The sequence below is a fragment of the Prionailurus viverrinus genome, chromosome D1, assembly GCF_022837055.1.
Source record: "Prionailurus viverrinus isolate Anna chromosome D1, UM_Priviv_1.0, whole genome shotgun sequence".
Lineage (NCBI taxonomy): Eukaryota > Metazoa > Chordata > Mammalia > Carnivora > Felidae > Prionailurus > Prionailurus viverrinus.
The window spans coordinates 65,687,795-65,708,084 of NC_062570.1; the positions used below are offsets into that span (position 1 = coordinate 65,687,795).

Sequence of the window (20,290 nt, forward strand, 5' to 3'; positions counted from 1 at the left end):
TCTGTGGGGTACCCCCCGCCCCCTTGTCCATCTCCCCAAACAAAGGTCTTGGCATCCACGCTGACCAGACCCCACAACCAATTGCTGCTCCCCAGGCCCTAGGAAGAGCAGCATCTCTGTATCCCTGACTGCCACCTCTTGAAAGCCAATGCTAGTGTCCTTGTTGTCATGTCCTCTCCCTTTCCTGTTAGTTTCCTTCCAGAGGTCATGTTTGTCCTACCATTCTGGCCTCTGTCTCTGCCAGCCTGTCTAATCTCTGTGCCAGTGACAAGGAAAACACAAGGAAAGGGCTGGCTATTCCACAACAGTGCCAGGAAGCAGGACTTTCTGTATCTGGGCCAGACCTAGCTGTCCTCCCTCCAGGGTGCTGCAAGGCCACTCCCAAGGTCACTGCTGTGGCACAGAAAGCCACTTCCCTGAGGGCAATCCAAAGGGTAAAGGATAGCAATTGACCCTAGCTGTGAGAGCAGGAGAAACTGCTGATGCCCAGGCCATGCCAAAGCAGCTGTCACAGGGACCTGCAGAGTCTCCTTCAGTCTCTCAGCGCATGTGGGCAGCAAGGAGGTGCAGGCCTCCTGGTAAGCAGGGTGAAAAATGAATTCCCTCTTAGATCCCCTTTAGAGCCCCATATCATCTCATGTATTTCTCAGGGTCTAAGCAAGGGAAGTTCAAAGTCCTAGCTCAGTACTCATCTCTCCAGGTCCCAGAGACCTGGCACAAGCTGCCCTAGCGATGGGTGCATGCTATCTTTCCCACTGGATGGTGAACTCCCAGAAGGCCCAGTGGTGAGCACGATGCCGCGCACACACAAGGAATCCCATACCACAGTTTCCCCAGAGGCCCCTGCACCCCACTTGTGCTTCGCCCACCCCAGAAGTCACAGTGACGCTCTCCTACGCCGCTCCACCCCCAGGAGTCTGTGTGCAGTCCAGCAGGCTCTGCTCTGCAGCACAGCTTCACACTCCCACTACCCCCTGGGGTCCCTCCAGGGTGTGAGAATGCACAAAAGCAGCTCATGGGGCCTGGGCCTCCTCTCACTCACCCCTGCCCTCGAGGGTCACAGTCCAGCGGGGCTGACTGAGTCTAAACAACCACAGCTGTGAGATTGGTGTCAGAACGGAGGAAGCTACGCTTCACATCTGTACGGGGGCCTGTACAGGCCCAGAGGGCCCAGAGGAAGGGCGAGACCCCAGCTGAGACAGGAAGGGGTCAGGGCAGTGGCTCAGAGCACAAGACACTTCACTTGGGCCGTCTAATGAGAGAAGGGAAGAGTGTTCAAGGCAAAAGGAAGCAGGGTTCAGCGACAGTAAGCAATTCAAGTCAGAGTGCTGAGAAATGAGGCTGGTGAGGGTGGGGCCATCCCGAAAGGCTCTCAGGCAGGCTGCTGGGATCTCCCATCAGGGCAAGGCTGGCCATCTTGCGCCAGACCCCTCAAGAAGCCTAAAGTCCCTCTAAACGAGGGTGGTTGAAAAGAGGCCAAGAGAAAGCCCTGAAATGGCATTTGTGCCACCGGCAGTACCCTGTGTTTCTACAGTCAGACCCTCTCCCACTCTGCAGCAACTAAGCCATTTCTTCTTCCCTCTGCTAGAACCCAGCACCCACCTCTCACTCTCAAATGGCCTTCTTTTCCATTTTGAGAAAACCGAAGCCGCCAGAGGAGAATCCAAAATCTATGAGCCATGGCCCTTCCTGCCAACCCACAAGGAAGTGCCTATTTCTCCTAATGAAAGTCAGTCCCTCCCCGGATCCCACAGCCCTGCCACCTCCTGGGCAACAGAGGGTCCTCTCCCTCCCTGCTTCTTTCACCTCTGCCTCAGCTGGGCCATTCCCACCAGCCTCAAGACAACCATCTGGAGCCCCGTTTCAACCACTGACTGTCCCCTTCCCTAGTTCTCTTCATCACCAAGCGTCTTGAAGAGATGTCCATGCAGTCTATTCCCACTTTCTCACTCCAATTCACTTCTCTACTCAATCCACTCAGGCGTCTGGGTCCCTGGCCCCAGCTCCACTGAAATCCACTCTTGTCATTGCCATTCCTCATGGCATCTTGCCATTCCTCACCCTGACCTCACCTGATCACCCCTTCCTTCTGGAGATGCCCCCTTCTTGGCTTCCAAGCCACGGCCTGCTATTCTTCCTGTCTTCTCACTCCTGAGGGTGGCTACTCTTCCGCTGCAGGACCCCTAAATGTTGGGAGTTCCCCAGGTCTGAGGAGGATCTTCTCTCGGGTGCCTCACAGGTATCTTTAACAACACGTACAAGATCCACTTCCTCCTCTTCCTCTTCAGAGCCTGCTCCCCCTACAGGCAGCACTCCATCATCTACCCTGTCGCTCAAGCGAGAAAGCTGGGAGTTAGCCTTAAAATCTCCCTAACATTTATTTTCACTCAAACTGGTCCTAATTCTAAAACACATCTCAACTCCACCTACTTCTCCTCATTTTTCTATCACACTTAATCCTAGCTACTATCATCTCTTGCCTGTAATACTATACAGGAGCTTAGCTGGTCTCCCTGTTTTCACTCCCATCCATGATCTCTATAGCAGCCAGAGTGAGCTTTTAAAAGAACATCTCAGATCTTACAACCCTGCTTTAGATGACATCCAAAATCCTCACCTTGGCCTAGCAGGCACACTGTGACGTGGCCCTTGCTTCCTATCACACCCTGCTCACCACCCTTTAGACCATCTCGACCTGTTTTCAGTTCCTTGTCACTTTCCCAACATAAGCCTTTGCCCGCACCATTCCCTCTCTACCTGGAATAACCTCCCATCCACACCCTTCTCTTTCAGTCTCCCTCCTCCACTTCATTTAGCTGACTCTACTCACCTTAGTCGCTTCTTCAGAGGAGGCCTTCCCTAGCCCCCCAAACCTAAAGCAGATCCCCTGTTACACACTCTCACTCCTGTGCTTGCACTTGGCACTTAACACTTTAGAAACTGTCTATTTAGACGCATGTTTATGTATTTACTATTGGTCTCTCCCACTAGATTACGAACCCCACAAGCTCAGAGCTGTGTCCCACGTCAACTTCATGACTGCTCCCAGGTGTGGCACGATCCCTGACTGTGAGAAAACATTACCAGGAAATCCCTGATGAATGAATTAAAGGAGGGCAGGTGGAATGCAGTGGAGTCCAAGCAGGTCAGGGAAGGCCCCCTTGCAGCTGCAGGGAGTTGGGCCCCAATTACAGTTCTATCATTCACTTCTCCAGTCCCTACTGATTAGGTGCACACACATGGAGAGCAAGGAAGGGGCCATGCTCTGCCCCTCCTGGGGACTGCAGCATTGGCTCAGCAGGCCTTGCTCCAGCCTCCAACCATCGTGTGAGAGAACAGGCAGCAGAAATCCCTACCTCATTGCCAGCACCTGGAAGAAATGTCTTCACTTTGATGGTCTTCCCCGGGGCAGGGAAGGGCGACTCCATGAGACTTCTCATGAAGGGATAGACCAAGGCGGCAGAGATCCCACGCCGGCGCTCCACCTCATCGAGGACCTGTACCCACCACCAGCAGTCCAAAAAGGAAGGGTATCAGGGCACTGCCCTTCCCCTACCTCCTGGGCAGAGAAGAGGGTGGCCTGGCATCTGACCAGCTGGGGCCAAAAGCTGGGGGACAGGAGGACTGTCTCACCAGCAGATTTACACTCTACCCTTCCTGCTTCCCTTGCACTCAATGACTGCTCTGCTCATTAACTCATCCTTGCCTCACACCCAGGAGCTGGGCAAAGGAAACACCACTTGGGAGTTGGGTCCCTGGGCACTTTGCTTCCCCAAGGACTCTGGCTCTTCCCATGGCCTAGGGACAGCTATGACACTGGCAGACCAGGCTGGTACAAGGAGCTGGGGAGATGCCAGCTGGACAGCTGGGAAGTCAGGCTTGAGAACAGGAAGGAGTCAGAGAGCCTGCTCTATTGCTCTTGCATTCTCTTTCTCTCGAGCTCACTCACTCACACACACAGGTGGTTTTCTCATCTAAGCTGGCTGCTGATACTCCTAAGGGAGCTGTCCGCTGGGGGAAAGGGGAGGGAAGTAAGCCGGAGCCCTCTTACCTTGGAAAACAAGCCGAAGCAGCCAAGGCGGCTGATGACACAGTATACCTCTGGCAGCCGAGGCCCTTTCCCACTTGGCTGGGTCGGGACGAGGCAGAGGAGAGAGAGACAGATACAGAGAATGCATGATGACCACATCTGGCTGCTTTTCCTTGGGAACTGAAGACTAAGGACTGCTCTCCTAGTGGAAGACTCCAAGACCCCACTAAACCTCTACTCAACCAGGCCCCAGGTCTGGAAAGGCTGACACTCTTGGGGGGCAGGCTTCAGCCTCTGCTGGGTCTTCCAGCCCAAGGTGCCAGACTCCTGCTAAGCTCCTTCCAGGAGGACACGGACAGAGACTGGCAAAGGATTAAGCAGTATGGCAGAAGCTTTAGGGTGACTCATAGATTTACATCTCTAAGGCTGGGAATCCAGAGGATGCAATGATAACGAGAGGGACTTGTGTACATTCTTAGGAGCAAGCCGTGTAGTCCTCTGCGGCTCACAGGGGACATTCTAAAACATTCCTATTCTAGATTCCCCTTTCCTTCCTTCCTTGATCCACCCCATTCTAGTAAGGCAAACTGAAAATAGATAAGGGCAGTAAAGTACTATTTACTGAATATTTACCATATGTGAATCCTGGGCTTGGTACCTGACAATACCTTGTGACTCAGGCACTATCATCTGCATTTTATAGATGAGTAAACTGAGTTACAAAAATATTAAGCCATTGCCCAAGGGCATGCATCTAAAAGTCATGGAGCCAGGAGTCTCTTTTGGCCTCTGATTTGCTGTCTTATCTCTAAAGCATGCTGCCTTCTGACAGGATAGAAGGGAAAGGGACACAAAGACACAATAGAGGTATGCTACCAGCGGTGAACGAAGGAAAAAGGAGACTGAAAAGGTGACTGGCTGGCGGAGATGTGCATTAAGAGCTCCCCAGACCTGGAGACCCCAAATGCAGGCTGGGATGAGTCCACAGGAGTCTACTTCTCCAGCCAGGGGCTGGCAGGACTCTGTGGCTGCCTCTGGCTCAGAGGCCTGAGTGCCTGGCAAGGCCAAGTAGGGAGGGAGCAGAGCAGCAGGTGCTGGCCCCTCATGCAGGCTGCTAAGCAAATGCAGATGGGTCTATTTCAGTTTCCAAACCTGCTGGCCACACGTCACAGATCTAAAGAGAAGGCAGAATCTGTTTTTGTCCATATTAGGCCTGAAACTCACTCCTCTCTCTTTCCCTCTCCCCCGCCTCCCCTAAAGCCCCAAGTGATTAAATCAAGTATGTGGGATTTGGGTTAGAATCATTGTGTCCAATCTACAGGAATGCCGAGCTAGTGCCAGCCCCCTTGGCAGGGACCCAGCCCAGGCCCTCTCTGAGCACGCCAGGACAAACACGCTCTTCCCTGGGGGCAGCAGGCCCGCTGCAAAGGAGAGGCTCTGCTCCATCACTATTCCTGCAAAGGCAGCCTTTGGAACATTCCTCTCCAGGCCCAGGTGAACCTGGGGCATGCTGGACTCTGCCTGGCTCCCCACCTGGCATCCATACTGCTCCACATTCCCTTAGCCCTACTCACTGGGCATTCAATATTCAAATATCCCTTCCCCCCGGACTACCCTTTGGGGTGATCCAAGAATATCAGACTTGGTATTCAAGAACTTAGGGTCAATCCTGGCTCTGTCTCTCACTGGCTGTGTGACCCTGGGCAAGTCATTCCATTTCTTAATCTATAGAACTGACATAATAATACCTCATGGACTATTAAAAGGATCAAAAAAGATGACATACTTAAAGCATCTAGCCTAGAACATAATAGGTCCTAAATAATAATTCATTCCCTTTGTCTTCCCTTCTATGTTGAAAGTTCTACCTCCTCTACTAGACTATCTAAAATTCCTTGAGGATTGGGTTGGATTCATGTCTAACTCATCTTTTTGTGCCTTTAACATGCTGCCTGACCCTCAACAGGAGTATGGTACGTGTTTCGGAATGAATGAATGAATGAATGACCCAGAATCCATCGTTTGGGGTCCCTCCTATACATTACCTTTGCCTAGGACTGGCATCTAGTGAGTCCTTGTCCCACTAAGGCATGGGGACCCTTAAACACTGCTGACACCCCAAACCAACAACATCCCTAGTGAACTTCAGGGAGGAGTGTAACAGGACTCTCTTTACCTTACCTCAGTCTATTTCTCAGAACTACGGGAAGGGGTTTGGGGAAGGGCTTCTCTCTATACAACATGGCTTATATTTTCAAAACCTTCCCTTTCTCCTGTGTTCAAGGCATCTCTCCCAGAATCCCAGGGAAGGTACTGCTCTGTCCCTCCTCAGCCTCCAACACTATCAGACCACAGACAGGATTCTTCCTCACATCAGGCTGGCCAGTATGGGCATGAGGAAGGTTGTCCTCCACCCCTGTCTGATGCACACACATACTGCTGAAGTGATATGATCCTTCAATCTAGCATCAGCAATCAGAGCCCAGAAGCCCGAGGGAAATGAATGAGAAGAAAAAGTGTAGGAAAGTTAAAAACATATGACAGCCCAGTAGAAGGTGATTCACTCTCTCCTCTTATTGCAGATTATCTGAGATCCTGGGGCCTGATCAAAGGGGTCATTCTGAGTCCTGCCATCCCAGGAGTGCCTCCTCCTTGTGAGTGTGTGAGACTGTGTGTGTGTGTGTGTGTGTGTGCACGTGTGCTCTGCGGTGGCATCATGGAGCATACGAGGAAGCAGAATGTAGGCTCTCATACAAGCTAGAGTTGAAGAAGATGCATGCACACACACTTATACACACATGTGGCCCAGCCCCACAAGGACTGAATGGCCCTACTCACCAGTAAGCGCCTGCAGTAGCCAAAGCGTCTGCTGCCATCTTCCCCAGTCAGCATGAAAGAGAAAGTCTCACTGGAATAGGGAGGGGTCTGGCATCAGGGAAGCATCAGAGGACCCAGGAAATAGCACCCAAGAAGAGGGAATGCCCTCCCAAGGAGGGGTGAAGGGCTAGGTTGCTGTAAGAGAGCAGGCTGGGACTTGGGTGTGCCCCATGCAGTTGCCCCTGCTATGGAGGTAAAGGAGATTCTGCCCCCTCCTGCCTCCAGCCAGACCAGGCCAGGCCTCACCTGCTATACTCTGACACAGGAAGCCAGTCCTTGGCATCAGGGAAACAAAACTGGGGAATGGCCTTGAGCCTCTCCTCTGCCTCCCGCATCTGCTTGGTGGGTCGGTCCAGCTATGGGGAGAGAAATATAGGGAGAGATAGACAAGAGAAGACGTGGATCCTGGAGGTGGTGGGGGGTGGCTGAGAAGCGTCTCCTCCCCTGAGAGCTCTAGATGGCATCCTACCAACTGGCATGCTTCTGCTTCTCAGCAATCCTGTTCCCATTTCCGATTCTTACAGCGAGGTCTGGGTGTGGGCTGAGTCATCATTTATTCATTCAATATGTGCCAAATGAGCGCTTTTCTGTGGCACCTGGCCCTGTGTCATGCTCTGGGGCTACCGATGGAAAACAACATGGGCAAGGTCCCTGTCCCTGCACACTCTAGTCAGGAGGGTGAGATACTCAACAACAAAATTTCAGAGGGTGCTGCAAAGGAAATAAATAGGGAGATATGACAGACAGAACCAGGCAGGGGAAGGGATATCTTAGGTATTTGGAAAGATCTCCTGAAAGAGGTACTATATGGGGAGAGAATGAGGAATGAAAAAGAGCTGGCAGCCATGTGCAGAGCTGAAGAAAGAACATTCCAGGCAGAGGCAGAGAGAAAGGAGGCCAGGTTGGCTGGCTGGTGATGGGCAGAGAAGGTGTGGTAAGAGGGAAGGTAGGTAGGGGATGGGGAGGGACAACTCATTGGTACAGGGTTTCTTTTTGAGGTGATAAAAATGTTCTAATTGTACAACTCTGAATATACTAAAAGTCATTGAACTGTATACTTTAACTGGCTGAATTATACAGTATGTGAATTAGGTCTCAATAAAATGGTTTAAAAAAAAAGAAATAAAATAGAAGTACCTGGGGGCCCTTCCTCAGGCCCTTTGCCAACCTTATAAAAAATTTGGATTTCATTCTAAGCATACTGGGAGGTGTTCTCTCCACCCTCATGCTCTGAACAAGCACTGACCCAAACCCACACCCCCTGAAGCCCTCTGTTCCCTGCTGGCTAGCAGGATCTATGCTCAGGGCTGTCGCAGTGAGGGGAGTGACTGCAGCAGGACCAGGATCTCTCTTGCTGCACAGATGGGCCAGGAAGACAGAAGGTGCTAGAGGAGAGGATGGGAGGAGGGAGAGATGGCCTCACCTTGGGAAACTGGTAGGAGACTTCAGGGAGGTAGGTGTTTCGAGATGGCTTCTTCTTGAGGGACACCACCACAAAGTACTCAAAAAGCTCCCGCTCTTGCCACTCGAGCAGTTCCAGCTCCAGGGTCCGATAGCTGGGCGCACGCTTCAGCATCGACTGGATGTGGACTAGGCGCTGTGTGTGGGCTGGGGGCAGGTCACAGGTCAGGGGACAGGCAGGCTGGACCCTCACAGATTCCACATCAGCCTCCCTCTCAGGCTCTGCCTCTGTGGACCACCTCTAAGTGTGGGAGCCTGGTCTGATGCCCTGTCCAGGCAGGTTTTGGGGGAGAAGTGGCAGGAGCAATGTATCTACGCCTGTGCAAAAGTCCTACCCTGCCTCAGGGAGCTACTACTGGAGCCTCTGGAGGCTGGGCTGGGGCTGGCAAGACTGCTTGAGCCCAGCAAACCCAGGCGTGTATCACTGCGCCTACCTACCTCTGCCTAGTGTCAACATGAGAAAACGTGGACCTCCATGAAGCCTTAATCCTGGACCCCTCTCAAGAGTCCTTGGACCTGGACCCTTTGTCCCAGTTTCCTGACCCAAAGTCCACTTGCCCACATGCCGGGGGGAACCAGTAGAGAAGGGAAAGAAGGAGCTAGGTTCCACATACTATAACCATCCAGGAAAGTCTAGGCAGGTTTCCCAGTAGAGAAAGAACAGACATTTGTCCAAGGCTTCCGGAACAGGAAGTTCCCAAAACCTTTTCAGGGAGGTGGCAGGCCTCCTCTCTATGGATATGGGGGGTGAGTGGCTTTGGGGCCTCCAGAGGACCAGTTTTCCTCAGACCGTGGCACGTTTCTTAAGCCAGAAGAGGTACTTGCAATCTTCTAAACCCACCTCTAAACCTCCAGATTTGCAGCATTTACCAGGCAAATCTAGCACCTAACTCTCGGGGACGACACCTTGTGGAAGTCCAGGTGAAGGGGGCTGTCTAGGTTCAACTTGGCAGGGCTGCCTTGCACGCAGTAGGAGAGGCTCCCCTATAGTTCCTTGCTCTGTTGGCTGCTATCCTGCCTGCCTGTTGCCTCTCCAAAGCAGGCCAAATGGGGACGTTGGAACTATATGTGTAGAGGGAGGGGGGCGAGTCCCTACAGAGAGGGCTGGGAAGGGGTTCCGTGTTCTTGGGGAGCCACACCTCACCTTTGAACCTGTCGTCAGAGTCGCTCTCGCTCTCACTATTCTCATCTGGAAAAGTAACAGCAGGAGTGCACGCTTGCTGAGCCACCGCCCCACAGCCAATGTTCTCCATGCCCCCCTCCCAGCTATCCTCACAAGGGATGGATCATACCTAGTCTGGGCTTCTATGGGCCCAGGGTCCCCTGAGTTCAAACTGAAGGTGCTAACTGCTATACAAACCCCTCTCCACCCAGTCCTGATCTGGGGAAAGCTGCTGAAGGCTGAGCTGGAGGCTGAACCAGAAGAGAGGCCTATAGGTCTGGAACATAGGGCTTGCCTCCAGGACGCGAATATTTGAAATGGGAAACAGACCACAGAGCTCTATAAGCCCGGCCTTTCCTTTTGCCAGAAGCAGATTCCCACATCCACCTCCCTAATCAGGGCCGTGCAGCCCAAAGCCTGAACTAACCCATCCCATGGCTTCCTTCCCTCTTTGGCCCTCCCCTTCTATGTGCTACTTCTTGGCAGGACTCTACCCTCCTAGAAGGCAGCAGAATCCTGTGATCAGCCCAAAGAAGGGTAAATTGAGGCAAGTCCGTACCTCTCCCCATTCCTAACATCCAAGGGCCCCAGATACCTGAACCAGCTCAGATATCAAGGCCTACCTCTCAGTGATGCTGTCTCAATGCTGGACATAGACAGCTTTTTTAACCTCTTCTTTCCCCTCTTGGCGTTGTAGATGGAGTTAATTCTTTGGACAAGCTGGGTGAGAAAAGCAGGGAGGGTGAGGTAACCCTGGTGAGGTAACCAGTTGCCCCTACTTCCAAGGAGGCTGATTAGTAGCCCATTCCTTCCCTCAGGTGCAAGCTTTCTGCCCTCCTGACACTGGGCCCGGTCCTGGTCTCCCTGCTGCACTGACCCTGAGTGCAGACTGTCTGGTTGCTCTTTACCTCATCCCCTAACTGGTCTCCTGCCCCAATGTGCAACGATGTTAAACTTAGCTCCCTAGAGGAAGGAACTGTGATCAAACTAGACAGGATGGGAGCTTCTGGGTCCCCAGAGTCACTGAACCAAAGGAGACAAAGAGCTCCTCAGACATAATAACAGGAACAAAGATTCGAGCCTTTCCCTCTAGGCTATAACCTGGGGCCCCGACAGGAAGGAGCTAAATTCCCAATATACCCAAGCATTGTTTGCAAGCTAAAAATACCATTTGGCTAAATCCTGCAGCTTTGGGCTGGGGATTTGGGTCTGACTGCCTGTGTGTGCAAATCATTGCTGAAAACTCTCAATTCTGAGAGTCAGAGAAAGGAAGACTCATGTTTGAGTCCTAGGTCCTTCAAAGCCTGGAAGTGTTTAATGCATGCAGAGATCTCCAAATGCACACCCCACACTCACTAATGGGGAGTCTCCTAAAGGACTGGTTTCCATTCATTCAATGGCATAGAGTGCTCCCTGGGGGAGAGGCTAGCCTGTCCTTGCCCTAATATCTGTGCACTCATTCATTACTCGTTAATGCATCTTTGGTGGTAAGATAGAGAATTAACCAGATGAAAGAGAAAGGGCCAGTGTGAGGACCCAGAATATATTCAAGGAGAATTGAGGAAGTAGCCCCAGATTAGGGAGGGAGGGAGGGAGGGAGGGAGGGAAGGAAGGAAGGAAGGAAGGAAGGAAGGAAGGGAGGGAGGGAGGGAGGGAGGGAGGGAAGAGCTGCCCACCTGCCCACCCACCTGCCCAGCCCCGGTTGGCTCCTCTGGGGAGGCTACCTTGGGAATGCGGCGGGCCCTTCGGCTGGACAGCAGCTCACTTGTGGTGCTGAGGCTGTCCTCATTAAGGCTAGAGGGTGAAGACGGCAGGCTCAGCTGAGCCAGCAGCAGCATGTCGTCATGGCTGTGCCTTTTGGGTAATCGTGGCAGCCGGTGGCTCTTCCTTTCTGACCAGTTCCCACTGCGCAGGGACTGGCTGTTGGGTTTCAGGGACAGCTGGCATGGGAGAGAAGACATGGGAGAGGGGTTCACCACATGCCTTGGCTGGCATCCCTGGCTCCCCCGAATCCCATCCTGGAATTTCCCTCTGCCTGGGTTTCCTCTTTTAAGACCTCAGCTGCTAATCAGCAGGTCAGGGCTAGATTAGATAGATGCTTCTACAAAGGAAGCTGAACCACCTCTGCCAGAAAAAAAGAAAGCAGAGGCTAAGAAAACTGGGCTCTCATCTGAGTGAAAAGATAAGGCCAAGCAGGAATTCTGGGGGCTCCTTGTGAGCTTTGGGGCAAGGCTTAGACTTTGCTCATTATTCAGCCTGGCTGATGGAGCTAGTCTCCCCCCACCCCAACCTCCCACCAACCCCGAGCCCCCAATCCAGCCCTAAAAGGCTTCTTTAGCACGGGCCATAATCCACATGACAGCCTGGTCCTGCTTACTTCTTCCAAGAAAAACAGAAGGGCTCTGGGCTCTCACTATCTATCAAAGCCTGGCAAGGTGGGCCTCATAGCCAGTTGCCTTCACCCAGCTGCCCCTCCCTGGCCCTGATCTACTCTCTCCATCTAGACCAACACTCCTCCCAACAGGGCACCTTACTCTTCGCAGACCCAGCTCACTGCTAGAAAGGCAGCACCCCTGCCAACTCAGCCTGCCTCCTACCCACTGTCTGCATCTGGAATTCCCTCTCATCACTCTTCAGTTAAGTCCTCCTTCCTCCCGTCCCCCAAGGCCCTCTTCCCACCCAACCAGTCTGGCAACATAAGTTCAGTGGAAGCCTGTTTCAATACAGCACATTAGAAAGGTGACTCTTGTATAAAAATGATTACATCGTTCCAAAACCAGAAGAAATTTCTGTATTCTCTAGCCAATGTTACAAAATATCCAGGTCCCTCCATTTGCAAAGAAAATTCAAATTGCCTGGGTAGGTCCTTTCTCCTGCTTCCTATCCACCCCAGATAAGGCCAGAATGAGCTAGAGTCTAAGGGCCTCCTTTGACTCCATCTTTTTTCTCATTCTGCCTTCTATCAGTCCTTAAAGATTCATTCTTATTTCCTCCAACACAAGTGGCTCAAGGTCTGGTAGACACGCGTCTAGCTCTCCAAATCTGGTTCTTGGGCCTATGCCTGGCCCCCAAATGCCAGTACTGAGATCATTTCTGCCAGAGCTGCAGAATATCAGGACTCCAACCAGGGCCCCCATCTTTCTGTTACCCACAGAAGGGGAGCAGGAACAATGATAAGACAGGAGGCGGCAGAGGCTCATGCCTTGGTGTTGCAGCTCAGAGCTCAAGCAGTGAAGGGAAGAGCATGGGGCAGGGTGCCCCAAGGGCATGCCTCACTTCCCCGCGAGGATTCTGACATGACATTAGTCCCTGCATGCAGAGGCCTTTCCTGAGGTCACCTCCTTTGTCAAGCACTATGAGGGAAAGAGCGTGAGTGGAAGTGGGCCCAAACCCTGGTGGGACAGGCCTCTCCTGTGGCCCTCACACTGGCTCAAGTCAGGGCTGCAGTTACCTGAGTGGGTGGGTTGTTGTACTTCCTGTCCTGAGGACCCCACATCCTGTGCAAAGAGTCCAAGGAGTTTTCAGACAGTTGCTGGGATTTTCGTCCTGCTCTTCGGCTCTTTAAGTCCACATCCTCGTATGGATTCTCCTTGGGTAGATCTCCTGCAGAGGGGGAGAAGTTAGAGACGGGGAGAAGGGAAGGAGGAAACACATGCACTCACAAATAAACAAGCAGAACTCCTGTGAACCAAAGAGAATGGCTTCTGCCTGGCCCTTTAGCCCATGAGTCATACAGCTGCTCGTCTGCAGTGGGGAGGCTACAAACAGATCCCGGCTCCAAAACCAGAAGCGAACCCCCCCACCCCCACCCCCACCCCCACTTCAGCTCAGCCTTGTCTGGCCTCTGCTTTATAAATTCAGAGATTGCACAAGACTGGCTCAGCTACCCCTGCCTGCACCCAGCCAGAGGACAAAGCCAACACCAGGCGTCGTTCCTTGGCTCCAGTTCCTCTGCCGTGAAAGCCCGGGAGATATACAGTTCAAGGTAGGAAAGGCTTTCAGAGGTCACCAGGCTGTCCCATTAGCAATGCTCCCTGAAGACCACTCTGCAGGATGGGCATGGAGGAACACTGATGAACTATAAGGAGCAAGGCGCTCCCAGGCTTCCCTCTCAATCACTCTACCATGCACCGCTCTTTCAGGGCAGGTCTACCATCCGGTCCACAGATAACCCCACACCAGAACACTGTCAGTCAAGTAGTGAGATTTCGGTAACGATCTGCTCAACGTACTGCTCTCATTACAGTGTCACTCTAATTCCTCTACTGCTGACCTGGAAAAACAGATTGATCTTCACTCCCCTTTTGGAATAAGCCCTCCTGCTATGACATAGGGAGGTGTGAAAGGCCTGACAGCAGCCTGGGCCTAGGGGTGAGGGTGGGGAGTTTTTGCTTTTCAGGACCAATTCTTAAAACCCTGGCAGTAGGCACTGTACTGTCACTACAAGCAAACCTTGGGAAGTTGACAGCACAGTCCCTGCCCATAAAAGCAACTCCTACCCATAGCCATACCTGCCTACCTCTTTCCCTACAACCATACCTGGACGTGGCTACACTCCAATAACATCATGAGCCAGGTCAGTCCTGGCTCAAGCCTGCAACGGATCTGTGGGCACTGTGAGTGAATACAGCCCTCTGCTCCTCTTTTCCTTGTCTTTCCATATCCTCCCTGCCACATCAATGCCCCTGTCTGGGACGTGGGACCTACGCACCAGTGACCAGCATTAGGCTGTGCTGGGGGTAGCATACATGAAAAGAACAGGCCTCATTCCTCTTTTCCCTGGTCAGCACCAGAATGGAGCCTAGTGACTGCTGAGCCCTGCAGATGCCTGGATGTGCCTCACACCCGGGAGGAGTTCAAATACCACTTCTCAGGGAGCAGGCAGAATAAAGAGCCATATGATTAGAAACAAGGCCACTGACAGTGTAAGCTTTCCTAGGATGGAACACAAAAGAAAAACTAATCCCTATATGCTTACAGAATTCTCAGTTTCCCCCAAACTGGGGGAATCTACAGTTACCCCCCTCAAATCCCCCAGACTGGGGGATCTATTTATTATTATCATGAAAAACCACAATGAATTTAGGAAATGCATTCAACAGAGGTAGGGGGAGGGAAGAGATGTGAAGGAAGGGTGCCATGGGAGCAACGCGAATCTCTTGAACTTGAGTCAAGAATGGGTCAAGAAAGGATTTGGGACTGGATGAAGTGATTCCGAGCACCACGCAGAGTCCCCAGCAATTGAGCGGAGTTTTCCTGTAACACAGTCATGCTATGAATATGACTTGTCTCCATTCCAGAGTCCTGACTAAGCAGAGCTGGCCCAGCAACCCTGCCTCAAGAAGCCAAGTATCAAACCTGGCATCCAGCCTACCCTACTCTAGGCACTTAGAGAGGAGTCAGGAGAGACTCAGTACTTCTTGGTCTCCCTCCAAAGTATATTCTGTATTGATGAGGTGGGTGGATCAAGGAATCAAGAATGCCAGGACACAATCTTTCTGATAGTGGGAAACAGGACCAGAGCATCACTGCTCAGATGGGGGCAGGAAGAACATTTATTCCAAGCTCATCAAATCCAAACTGCCTTGACCTGGATGACCAGCCAAAGTCCTTATCATCATCCCTCAAACCAACAGGATGACCTTGTCTCTCAAGTCCATTAGATCAGAGTTTCTCCAAACTACTGACATTTGGGGCTGGGAAATTCTTGTTGTGGTGGTAGCCTTTCCTGTGCATTTGTAGGATGTTCAGCAGCAACCCTGGCCTCAATCCACTAGATGACAGTAGCACCACCTCTGTTGTAATAACCAGAAATGTCTCCAGACACTCTCAAATGTCCCCTGAGCAGATGGATAAATGCACGGATGGGTGAATGGATGGATGAATGTATGGAACGAAGGAGGGAGGGAGGGAGGGAGGGAGGGAAGGAAGGAAGGAAGGAAGGAAGGAAGGAAGGATGGGTGGGTGGATGGTTGAAATTACTCCCCTGCCCCATTAAGAACGACTGCTTTAGACAGATGTTTCTAAACTTCCTAATAGATTCTGAGTGCCATGACATGACTCCCAACACAAACCCTCTTTCCTCCATCCTTCCCTCATTCCTTTCTTCTCCCTCTCACCTTCCTTCTCTTCCTTCTTTCTTCCCCAAGAATCAGAGCCTTGAAAACTGATATAAAATCCAAAGCTCTCAGAAATAGATATAAGGGACTGAGGTCCAGGGAAGTAATAGAAGTACAATGTTGATACACATCAGTGACAAGAAAACAGTTGGGAACACCAGGGTCTCAATACTAGTATTGCCTCTGGAAACAAAATTTCAGGAAAGCCTCAATGCCCCTCCTGTCTTCCCAGCCTTAACACCAGCTTCTTTCTTCTTCAGCAATGCTTAAAATCCTCTCTGATATAAGCAGGCCACTAATCCCTTCTCCAGGAAATGACTGCTAGCCCAAGCCCTGCCTCCCCACCCTTAGCTGGGCCTTCACAGCCCTAGTTCACCTGCTACTCTTGACTTCCAAGACTGTTTCTGGCCACTGTTTTGGAACTGTCTCAGGGGACATACCCCCAGTCATTTTTTCCAGGGACTAAGGGTGCCCAGGGGATGGGAATATGCAGAGACCAAGCAGGCCCTGAGTAGAACCACACCTGAACCTGCCAAGAGAAAATTAACCCCGAAGCAATGGCTCAGAATTGGGAGAGGAGGAGGGTTGGGGAAAAGGGCTCCGAACTCCCTCTGGGGAAACAAGACAACAGCAAGGCTGGAGAAGCTACAGCTGAGTGAGTATGGGAAAGATTTAGCAGGGGCATGGGTGGGAGACAGGAAGCCTGGTAGACACCAGACTTTTACCTGCATTCCCACTCACACAGCTTCCTCAAGGGTGATCCGCACCACAATGCCCTAGGAGTGGGAAAAGAGGTAGGCCCTCTTCCCCAGAAGCCTGGACCTGAGCAGCCCCATCACATCAAGCCCAGCTGGGGAAGCCAGAGGTCTCAGCCCTTCCCAGCTTTGCTGATGAGATATGGAACAAGGGCATCGCCAAGAATTTCTGCTTTGCACTGTTTTAAAGGGGATTGTCAGAGACCAAACTTATCACACTGATCCTCTCAAAGGAAGAAACCCACCCCACCCACCCAGCCCTGCCCCCATTTCTCCCCACAGCAACTTTGGTCATTAACCACATGTACCAAACAGCACTCACTCCACACACACACACACACACACACACACACACACACACACACACACTGGAAGAACCAGTTAGGGACGAAATGTGTGTGAATATGCATAGGCACTGAGAATTTCTCCCAACACAATCCTAAGCTTCCTGACCACACCCTGATTAGGGCCCAGTCTACAGCTTCCCTGTCAAAACCTCTCCCGGTTTGAACCAGCTGTTTCTCCTGGTTCTCAGCTTCTTCCCCTCCTTCCCAAGGTGGAGAGAGGGCCAGGATAAAGGCCCAAATCCCCCACAACACACTCTGGGTTGCAGCCTCAATGCTGTTAGGTGCCCTATGTTCCTTACTACCTTCCTGCCTGGGGACAAATAAGAGAAGAAGGCAGAAAGAACAGAGGTTCAAAACGCTTTGCAGTCAGGCTAACTGGCTCTGTCCCCAGCTCCCATCCCGTTCAAGTTCCTGGAAACTCTCCCTCAGCCCCAACTAGCTGATGGGAGTGGGAACCTCTGCAGGAATGCAGTCCAGGCTCCCTGGTCAGGCGCCGAGGCCACTCCACATAACTCCCTAACAAGCTGCTTCCTTGGGTGCATTTTTAAGTGTCAGGCTCAAAATGCAAATGATTATAAGGCTTTGTAGAATAGCAGCATCTTCAGGGGCAGATGTCAAATTGGACAGGCGAGAATTAACAGCCCCAGAAAGCAAAAAGACAGTAACTTTATTTTTGAACCCCTCTATTGCAAATTAGCAGGATAAACCTCAGCCTGTTTTGGAATATCCCACCACAGGTCCCCAGGCATCATGCCTGGTGTGGGCAGGAGGCCAGCAAATTCCCTGAGGCCCCTCATTCAAGTCCACTGCTCACAGAGAAGACATGTTAGTTTCTGGGCCAACTGATACTCAACCTCTAACAGACCAGAAACTCCAATCCAATCAACTGGTCCCCAAGATGGAGATTTAACGTGGGTGCTCCCTGCCCCCCGCCGGCCCCATTATCACACACCCAAAACAAAGCTTTGTCTGTCACTGTGCAAGCAAGGCAACATAAGAGTTCGTTAATCCAAACAGAACCAGAAACGACCTTAACCTCATAGAGCACAGGCTGGGCCAAGAACAGAGAGAAGGCTCCTGGGAAGTCCTAGGCACTGGTCAATCCCAGGCAAAAAGTGAAACTGACATTCAGAGTTCAGCAACAAAGGCCCTGGTGAAGCCTCTGGCGGGGGGGGGGGGGGGGGTCCAAATTCTTGGGCCTGTCTCCTGGGAAGGAGAAGGGGATAAATCAACCAGAATCTGAGAGAGATATTTTCTCTTGTACTTCCCTCTAGCTTCCCTGGTCAAATCTAGAAATTCAGACAGCACTGTTGTGGGGGATACAAAGGAGGAAGCCATATCCAGGGCACTGAACTAACTACACCCACACCCCACAAAGCAGAAGCAAAACCCAGGTGTCTGGGTCACTCCCCTGCCTTCCCTCTAACACTTTCCTGAGTACTCCTCCCATACTCTCTGCATGATGCTCCAAAGATCCAGAAGCCAGGTGAGCAGCTAAGGAATACACCCTAATTCCAACCTCATCCCATACCAGCCCTTACCCCCAGCTCTAACTCACACATTCAAGAAGCATCCAAGCTGCTCCTATATTTCTTTGCCTCCTCATACAACATCCCAAAGTGGCAGTAAGTCCCCTCTACTAAGTGAAGAGACTGAGACCCAGGCATACTTGCCTCTCTCTCCCTCTTCTCCCTAACCTGACCTAAGAAGGCCCAGAGAACAGTTCTGTTTCCTAGGACAGTGCCCCTCAGATTCTCATCTCCTCCTGTACCACCAGATATGGTCCCCAAACAAGCCCAGACAGAGCCTTGGATCATGGAACTCTGCACAGGGAGAGATGGTTGAAGCATCTCTTTCTCTTATTTCAGTTCAGCTGATACAAAACATTTCCCCGCCTGAAATGACAGGACAGCACAGAAGGGCTGCAAAGCCTTCTCAGAGAAGAGGATCACAGTGTGGGCAGTGCCTGGTCTACTGGGGGAGGGGGGTTAAGAACCATAGCCTCCTTGGCCCACTGCAGCAGCCACACTGGGTGCTCTGGAGGGCCCTGGGCAGCAATAACACATTCTGGTTTCTTCTAAGCTAGAGGAAACAGAAATGTATCCTGAAACTGGAGTGGGGAGGAAAATGGGGATATGGAGCTGATCCCCACAGGTCTTGACCTCAACTCTGGGTGACTATATGTACAATGCTTTTTCCCAGGGTTAAGAGAAAAGGCCTCCCTCTCTAAACCCTTTTGCTATTCTAGGGACCTCAATCCCACAGTATTCCTGTTATGACCTAATTTTGGATGGCTATATACTATATATTCTGCTCCTGGGGAAGCAGGATGTCTATGTGGATCCAAGCACTGCTGCTATTTCCCCAGAAATGCTGGCCCAGCAAGTTATCAGGAGAAAATTATGAAACTGGTGGCAAAGATCAAATGAGGGAATAGACGACCCCCTCTTCCTAAGATTCTCTAGTCTTAGGAGAATCTGGAGGGTTCTCCATTAGGGCCGTTTTTCTCTCTAATATGTTAACTAAGAACTTTCAAGGGTCTCCAGCCTCAAGGCCTAACACAGAGATGAGACAGAGCCAGAGATGAGAGAGGAGGGGTCAAGTGCACAAGCACACTGCTTCTCTTGAGTGACACTCACACATACTTTACTCCAACAAAACTGAAGCCCCACTAAAGAGAATGAGACCAGGATTCAAATGAAAGCCCAAAATAAACCCAACGCAGCCTAGACTACCGGTTTTTTGTTGACCCTGGAACACAAGTTTGCCAACACCAAGTCCTCCCAGTTGTTGAAGGACAATTCTCCATGGTATTTTACATTTCTGACTTTTGAGCAAGGGGAAGGACCCATCCAGACTGTCTTTTCAAAGATGTATAGCAAACAACCTCAGAAGGTAGAGATAGTGTCTTCCTCCAGGGCGAGGCAGGTTTGTTTCCTGGCCAGAATAATAAAAACAAGACCTCCTTGTGGGGCAAAGGTTGGGCATGTTTGCTAGCCACCCCCTGGAAAGACTGGGGTTCCTTCAGCCTGAAGTTCCTCCTGGCACACAGACCCACATGTAAGTGCAGGTTCAACCTGGACCTCCTCCACACTGCCTCATGGGACCTGGGAGCAAGGGGACCCATGTGCTGCCTGCTGTGCCATGAGTAATAAAGTCCTTTGACTGTGATCCAAGAGTCGTGTGTCTTCGGCCAGCATCTGTGAAGCCAGGGAAGGCTAAACTTGTTAGTATGCAAGCAGAATAAAATCCCAGATGCTTTCTTGACACCATTTACTTTAAGAGAAAGTAGAAGAGATACATATTAAGGACCAGGCACTGTGCTAGGTACTCTGATATACATTTTATCTCATTGAATCCTAACAACAATCCTTTGAGGTATTATTATTATTATTGTTGTTGTTGTTGTTAACGTATCATCATCATCACTTTATAAGAGGAAACAGGCCTCAGAAACGTGATTTGCCTAAGATTACACAGCTAAGGAAGGACACACAGCTAAGGAAGCCTTCTGAAAATAAAAGGAATGATATGGTTTT

The 20,290-nt window shown here is 51.3% G+C and overlaps 1 protein-coding gene across 10 annotated transcripts in view; it reads right to left on the minus strand.

Moving 5' to 3' along the window:
• DENND2B (DENN domain containing 2B) overlaps positions 1 to 20,290 on the minus strand; it is a 180,614-nt gene that overhangs the window by 9,302 nt on the left and 151,022 nt on the right. For 9 of the 10 annotated variants that reach the window (XM_047877910.1, XM_047877911.1, XM_047877907.1 and 6 more), the window contains 9 exons: positions 12,982 to 13,133; positions 11,255 to 11,470; positions 10,154 to 10,250; positions 9,513 to 9,557; positions 8,331 to 8,515; positions 7,154 to 7,263; positions 6,869 to 6,938; positions 4,052 to 4,129; positions 3,357 to 3,497 (listed from right to left, as the gene is read on the minus strand). In XM_047877910.1, coding sequence (XP_047733866.1) covers positions 3,357 to 3,497; positions 4,052 to 4,129; positions 6,869 to 6,938; positions 7,154 to 7,263; positions 8,331 to 8,515; positions 9,513 to 9,557; positions 10,154 to 10,250; positions 11,255 to 11,470; positions 12,982 to 13,133 — 1,094 coding nt within the window. The remainder of the gene's footprint in view (positions 1 to 3,356; positions 3,498 to 4,051; positions 4,130 to 6,868; positions 6,939 to 7,153; positions 7,264 to 8,330; positions 8,516 to 9,512; positions 9,558 to 10,153; positions 10,251 to 11,254; positions 11,471 to 12,981; positions 13,134 to 20,290) is intronic. The other variant, XM_047877904.1, reaches the window with a different exon arrangement.